Source organism: Plasmodium gallinaceum (assembly GCF_900005855.1).
Source record: "Plasmodium gallinaceum strain 8A genome assembly, contig: PGAL8A_v1_53, whole genome shotgun sequence".
NCBI classification, from domain to species: domain Eukaryota; phylum Apicomplexa; class Aconoidasida; order Haemosporida; family Plasmodiidae; genus Plasmodium; species Plasmodium gallinaceum.
Window position 1 is genome coordinate 116,115 of NW_021628210.1, and position 7,900 is coordinate 124,014.

Genomic DNA, 7,900 nt, shown 5'->3' on the forward strand with positions numbered 1-7,900 from the left:
AAAAAAAAAAAAAAAAAAAGTAAAAGCATTTAAAAAAAAAAAAATTAAGTTCTGAAAATAATGTTTTTCACAAATATGCATAGAAAATTTAAAAATAGAAAATTATTTTTCAATAAGAAAATTATTAGAAGAAAATAAACAGTCTACCAAAAAAAAAAAAAAAAAAAAAAAAAGAATAAAATGTATTTTGGTAAAATTTTTTATGATGTATCAAAATATTGTAAACAAAATAATATTTTATTTCTTATAAGAAAATATGGTTTTTCATCAAAAAATAATTTTAAATATTTTTTAAAAGAAAACACTAATATGATAGAAGATGGTAAAGTAAATATTCCATCATATAAAAGTTATAAAGGACATAAGTTAAAAGTTATATACGAAAATGATTTTTTTTTTGTTGTTAATAAACCTTATGATATAAAATTAGAAAAAGGAAAATATGACGATATTTATCCATCAGTAGAAACTTTAATTCGTCAAGAAAAAAAATTAGATGTTTTTAGGTAAAATGAATTGTTCAATATAATATTTAATATATATATATGTGTATATATTATTTTAATTAATAAAATAATAATATTTTCTGAAATATAAAATTTATAAAATATTAAAAATTTATAAAATATTAAAAATTTATAAAATATTAAAAATTTATGAAATTTTTTTTTTTTATAGAATATGTGGTCAATTAGATTATGCTACAAGTGGTTTATTAATTGTAGCAAAAGATAAATTAAGTTCAAACATTTTAAATTATAATATTGAGTGTAAAAATATAAGTAAAATTTATTTAGCCATATTATATGGACATTTACCATTAGATATAATGCATATAAATGCTCCCATAAGTAAAATTAAAAATGAATTTAAAATGAAATTATGTTATAATTATAATGATTATTATGATAATGGAAAATATTGTTACAGTTTAATTTATCCATTTAAACATTGTTATTTAAATAATCAAAAAGTAACTCTGTGTGAAATGAGAACAATCACAGGAAGACGACACCAACTAAGATTACACTCCATTTATATAGGAAGCGGAATAGTTGGTGATGAAACATATTTTGAAGATATGATAATTAATAAATATAAAATAAATTGCTCTAATTCAAATAATGATAAAATGAAAGATGAAAATAACAATTATTCCATAAAAAAATTGAATAATGATATAAATGATATTCAAAATATACCTATAAAAAAAATAGAGCTAGAAAGAATGATGCTACACTGCTGGATAATATTAAAAAATAAAAATAAACAAATAAACAAATTAAATAAAAGTGAAAATATAAATTTCTTGGAAGATAAAATATTTGATACAGATTATATAATTTGCGATGATGAATTAAGCCATTATGTTAATGAAAAACAGAGAACATATGAAGAATGTGTTTTAAAAAATGATGATTTAATTAATATCAATTTTATTAATTATAATGTAAAAAATATAAACAAAAATATAAAAAATATAGATAAAAAATTAAATAAAAAAAAATATGATAGTTTATTATATAATTCTTTAATCTTAGAAAATTTAGAAAGTGCAGAACAGAATAACTCAAATTATACATTACAATATAATGAAAATAAAGAAAATAAAGAAATTCATATAAAAAATGAAAAAATTAATGAGGAAATAAAAAAAAATGAAAAAGACATTGATTTTATTAATAATAAAATAGAAACAATTAATGTAACAGACACTTATATAAATAATAAATTAATAGATAATAATTTGATATATAAAGTTAAAAATGATAAATATAAAAATCCAAATGATTTATTTGATGATATTCATGATAGTGTTAATAAATTTAATTGGGGATAAATTTTTTTTTTTTTTAATAAGTTTATATTTATAATAATATTAACAGAACTTTTTTTATATTATGAATATCCTTTACTCTTTTACTTTAATAATGTTTTATATAAATATATATACTTCACAGTTTAAATGAAAGTTAAAAAATGGAATAATAGAATATTCAAAATTTGAGATAGATATGGAAATAACTAATATATGCAAAAAAAAAAAAAAAAAAATAAAATAAAAATTGTACTGAAATATATAGGTAGTAATATTAACATTAAGAAACATAAATTTTTTGCCATAAGTTAATAACTTCTGTGAATAAAAAATAATGATACTTTAATAAACTTTTATAAGAAATTTTTTTTAAAATATATATAATTTTTTGAGTATATGGGGAAAAAATGTATATTTATAATTTTTTATAAAAATACTTCCAAAATAATATTTATTAAAGTGCGCTTCAAAATATATGAATAAAATTGAATAAAAATGTAGAATACATTATTAAGTAAAAAAAAAAAAAAATATATATATATATATATATATATATATATATATATTCTATATTTTATATATAGCAAAACATTTTATATGTTCTTATTCCAATACAACCATATAGGATTATTTTAAAATCATCAAAAATAGACAACTCTTCATGTAAATTACTATTCCTCTTTTTTATTTTAAAATTTTTTGAAATAGGAATTTCTTTATTTTCCCATTTATTTTGTTTCATACATTGTTCTCCTTTTAATAATGTTGTATCAGCGGTTTCATCGCTTGAAAAGCTTACTTCTTCATTAATACCATATTCTGAATAGATTTCTTCAAAACATGTGTACTTCATTTTTATATATAATAAATTTTTCAACCTAAAATTTTCTATGGATATTTCAATATATACATTTAAAAAAAAAAAAAAATTTTATAAATATATTTTTTCCTTTTTTTTTTTTTTCTTCGTCATTTTTTGCTAATGTTGTACATTTTAACAACTCTCCTGTTTTACAAAAAAAAAAGTAAAAAATTGATTAACAATAAGCTTTTTAATTATCTGTAATGTCTTTTACTAAATTATAAATTAAAGAATAAAAAATTATATTGTATTAATTCTTATTTATACTTTTGTTTTTTTATCTTAAAATAATTGTAAATTTTATAAAAAAAAATAATAAAAGAAAAATGAAAAGTACCAAAATAGATCTAATAAAAAAAAAAAGAAAAAAAGACAAATTTTTCCTTTTTTTAGATCTTTTATATTTTATTTTATTTCTTATTTTTTGCATGCAACACAAAATCTTGAAACGTTGAGTGTAATTTTTTACTTATTTTATTTTTTATTCATTTATATCTTTTTAAAAAAAAATATAAAACTTTATTATGAGAAAGTTTTTTTACTATTTTCTTTTTGTTTTTCTTTATTTAAAATACTTTCATTTATAACTTTACAAAGATAAAATATATCTATGTATTTTTTATATATTTTTTTTTATTTATAGATATATTGTCTTTAATATGTTCAAAAGAAAATCATTATAAAAATCCTAATTATGATTACTTAAAAAAAAAAAAAAATAACATTTGAAAGTATAAAGAAATAAATAAAGAATTCTATATTCCCCATTATAAATTTTATGAAAAATAATGTTTACATTTCTTTTTGATATTCTCAAAATAATTACAAAATAAAATATTAATATTAACATTATAATATAGAAAAGTTTACATAAAACCAATATTTTCCATTAAAAACTTACAAAGAGAAATGTAAACATATTTTTAATAGATGATAACAATTAATACAAACAAATTTTATTGAATTTTGATTTTTTTTTTTTTTTATTAACTATAAAAAAAGAAATAAAATTTGTGTGTGTTAAAATATAAAAAAGGTTTTAAAAAATATTTTTATTTTTTTTTTTGAAGTCTACTATATAAAAATGAATATGACTATTTACTTCAAAATATTAAGAAAAATTTTCAATTTTTATAATAATGAAAATGTTTATATGAATACATAAAAAATGAAATTTGAAAATTGATAATTATTGTCTATTTTGTCTTACAATTTTTTTCATAAGTAATTAAAAACAACAAAAATTGTAAATAGGAGAATAAAATAGAAAATTATTATTTATTATATTTTTCTCATATTAAGCAAAAGTATAATTCTTTCAGAATATTTTTTATAAGTTGTAATTTAATTATTATTTCTCTTCAACGTGTCCTATAATTAAAAATGTAAGAATAATAATTAACAAGAAAAATGTTATGTATATATTTACATATTATATACATAATTTTTTTTTTTTTTTTATATTTAACATATTTTATTTTTGTTAAAAAATAATTTTAACTACATATTTGTAAATAGTAAGAATTATATTAATTATATTTTTAAATAAAAAGTATTCTATATAAGTACTAATGAAATAATTTTACGTCTTGACATAATTTTCAGTTAAAACTTTATTTCTATATGTAACAAAAAAAAAAAAAAAAAAATTTAACTCTATTTTCTTTTTTCTAATAAATATTCATACAAAAATTGTGAAGAAATTTTTTGAATTAAAAAAAAAAAAAATTTTTTGGATAAAAAAATTAAAAAGTTTAAAAAAAATAAATTTCAAGTATAATTTAAAAGAATATATATATATATATATATATATATATATATAATAAAACATATGTATATATATATTAAAAAGAAAAAAAATTATTTTGTATTTCTTCTTTTTTTATGTAAGGTTATAATCTCATATAAAATGAATTAACCCTTTATATTAATTTTTATCTTTTTTTAATTATATACATGTTATTAAAAATTGAAAAAATAATTAGAAATATTGATGATTAAATGGTTTTTTAAATACCATATTTTAAAAATTTATTAATGAATAATTATATTTCTTTTAAATAAAATTATTAACAAGAATATAAATTTACTATGTAAGTTTTAAAACAGTCTCTTAATTTTTTTGTATATAATTTGACCTAATATGTTAGATATAATTTAAATTTTTTTTTTTTTTTTTTTTTTTTTTGCATTTTACTGAATATAGATTTTTAATAAAAATTTTGATTCTTTTATGTTCTAATTTGTTTTGGTTTTCTATATATATGTGTAAAATATGTCAGCATTTGAAGAATTGGGGTTACAAAGCAATTTATGCGAATTACTAGAAAAAAATGGAATAGATTTACCAACTGCCATTCAACAAGAATCTATTCCTTTAATTTTAGGAGGAGGTGATTTATGTGCATGTGCTGAAACAGGTACAGGAAAAACTTTAAGTTTTATTATTTCTTCTTTGCAAATAGTACATGAATTATTAAGAAATATAGGAAGTTATGAATCCAATAACAATAATACAACTAGCAATATTTTAAAAAATGATATAAAAGAAAATACCTTGATAAAATCATTAAATAATAACTCGAAAGTTGAAATAAATAATTATGAATGTATATTCAATAATAATCATTCCAATACGTTTGAAGAGGTTAAAGTAGATTGTGAAATAAAAAGTGGAAAATATGCATTTGAAATTGAAATATTATCAAAAAGTTTTATTAACGTTGGATTTTCCCCATTAGTTAAAGAAACATTAAAATATAATTATACTTATTGTAATAATGGATGCAAATATACAAACAATAGATATGAAAATTATGGCGATCCTTTTACAACTAATGATATAATTACTTGTTTAATAAATAAAAATTCCAATATTATATCATTTAAAAAAAATGGTAAATTTTTAGGGAATGCTTTCAAAATATTTTATAAATATAATGAAGTCCCGTTTTTTCCTTATATATGTGGTAAAAATTTTCATATAAAATTTCATTTTAAAAATTTAAAATATATAGACACTTTTTATTTTAATGAATTAAATGATATTTTAAGTAATACCGAAAATGAAAATGACTTTAGAAAAATATATTATGACAATTCTTTAGATAAATATAATGAAAAGGAAAAAGAAAATAAATATAATGTTACAAATAATGATAATCAGAATAATATCTATAATTTCAATAAAAAAAAATTGTATTGTATAGTATTAGTTCCTACAAAAGACTTAGCTATGCAAACATATAATAATTATTTAACATATTCAGAATGTTTCATTAATCCTTCTATAAATATTGGATTATTAGTTGGAGGAGAGAATAATACAAGAGAAAGAAACTTTAACTATAATATAATTGTTTGCACTTGTTTTAAATTGATGGAATATTTAAGAAAAAATATAATTAATGTTAATGATATAAGGCTGTTAATATTAGATGAAGCCGATGAACTTATAAATAACGATGAAAAATCTATTTTACAAATAAAAGATACTTGCATGAAATATTCTCAACATGTGCAAACTTTATTTTTTTCTGCTACGTTACAAGATAAAAGCGTTATGAATTGTATAAATAAAATTACAAATAAACCAATTTTTGTTGATTTAAAATATGGTAAAAATAGTATTCCTTCTCATATTTATGTTTGCATTTATTATGTAAATAGCAAAAATCTTAATTTTTCTTATGAGAAGGAAAACAAAGAAATATATGATATAATTAATAACGAAAAACTCAATAGTATGAGTTATGAAGAATTGTATGAATATACAGATAAAGTTCATATACTAAATACTAAAAGAAATGATAAGGAAAGCATTTCTTTAAATATAAAAATCAATAAATTAAAAAAATTAATTCAAATAATTAATGTTTTTAATATGCAAAATGGTATTATATTTTGTAGAACAAATTTAGATTGTGACAATGTATATAATTTTTTAAATTACGTAGGGGATGGCAAAGCATATAAAGGAACAGTAGAGACACTCAAAGAAAATAAGTATTCATGTGTTATTTTAAAAGGAAAAATGTCAAATGAAGAAAGAAAAAATAATTTAAATGCATTTAAGAAAGGAGAAGTTCGTTTTTTAATATGTACTGATGTAGCAGCAAGGGGTATTGATATTCAAAATATGAGATATTTAATTATCATGACTTTATCAGATAACATTAATACTTTTTTTCATAAAATTGGGAGAGTTGGAAGAGATGGGAAGAATAGTTTATGTATTTTATTATCCTCAGAAAATGAAGAAGAAAAAGTATGGTTTCATGTATGTCCAAGTAGGGGTGTTAATTGTTATAACAGAAATTTGAAAGAGAATAAAGGATGTACTGTTTATATAAATGAGAGTGATTATATTAAAAGTATAAACGATCTATTAGAAAGTCCAATGCATATATTAGATTCTAAATATTTTTATGCAGAAAATATAATTGATCCATTAAATTATTTCAAATTTCATCCAACTACTAATAAAGGTAGAAGAAACAAAAATGAAAATGTTAATTCTATATTTTCAGAAGAAATACATAAAGATGTGCTTAATTATTTTAATTCTAATATCAGCAATATTAGAAAATTACAAAGTGCTATACATTATAAACATTATGAGTTAGTAAATTTTAAAATATAAAACTAAATAATTAGGAATATTGAATATACATAAAGGTAATACTATTCTTTTATATATATAATTAACTATATTATTTAATTCATTAATATAATTTCATTTTACGCATTTTTCTTTTTTATTATTCTTAATATATATATGAAGTATCATTTTAAGATATTTCATATAATCAATTTTAGTCTTTTTTATTTTTTTAAAGTTAGATATATAAGAAAATAAATAAATAAATAAATAAATAAATAAATAAATATATATATATATATATATATATATATATATATATATATATATCCTTGAGTATAACAAAAATATAATAATTCCATGCATCATAAAATTAATTACATCTAAAAAAATTATATTAAAAAAAAGAATTAAATTAAACAATGGAATAATATATTAAATATTCAAATCATTTATAATATAAATATTTCTCATTTTAAAAATAAATACATATGGAATGATAATAATTTTTTGTTATTCTTTTTTTCATTAAACTTTTTACTTGAAATTCATAATTTATATTATTGTTAGTCTTTTTTTTTTTTTTTTTTTTTTTTTTTTTTTTTTTTTTTTTTTTTTT

General features: G+C 16.8%; 3 protein-coding genes across 3 annotated transcripts; 2 read left to right on the forward strand and 1 right to left on the reverse strand.

The window, feature by feature from the left end:
• Positions 1 to 180: 180 nt before the first annotated feature.
• On the forward strand, positions 181 to 1,840 carry PGAL8A_00068800 (ribosomal large subunit pseudouridylate synthase, putative; the record flags this gene model as incomplete). Its single annotated transcript, XM_028672199.1, has 2 exons — positions 181 to 506; positions 679 to 1,840. The coding sequence occupies 2 exons, from the start codon at positions 181 to 183 to the stop codon at positions 1,838 to 1,840; spliced, it is 1,488 nt and encodes a 495-aa protein (XP_028525806.1).
• A 553-nt stretch (positions 1,841 to 2,393) lies between these two features.
• Positions 2,394 to 2,672, reverse strand: PGAL8A_00068900 (conserved Plasmodium protein, unknown function; the record flags this gene model as incomplete). Its single annotated transcript, XM_028672310.1, has 1 exon — positions 2,394 to 2,672. One exon carries the CDS (start codon positions 2,670 to 2,672, stop codon positions 2,394 to 2,396), a length of 279 nt encoding a protein of 92 aa, XP_028525807.1.
• Positions 2,673 to 4,956: 2,284 nt separating this feature from the next.
• On the forward strand, positions 4,957 to 7,323 carry PGAL8A_00069000 (DEAD/DEAH box ATP-dependent RNA helicase, putative; the record flags this gene model as incomplete). The annotated part of the gene is made up of 1 exon (XM_028672421.1): positions 4,957 to 7,323. The coding sequence occupies one exon, from the start codon at positions 4,957 to 4,959 to the stop codon at positions 7,321 to 7,323; it is 2,367 nt and encodes a 788-aa protein (XP_028525808.1).
• Positions 7,324 to 7,900: the final 577 nt, after the last annotated feature.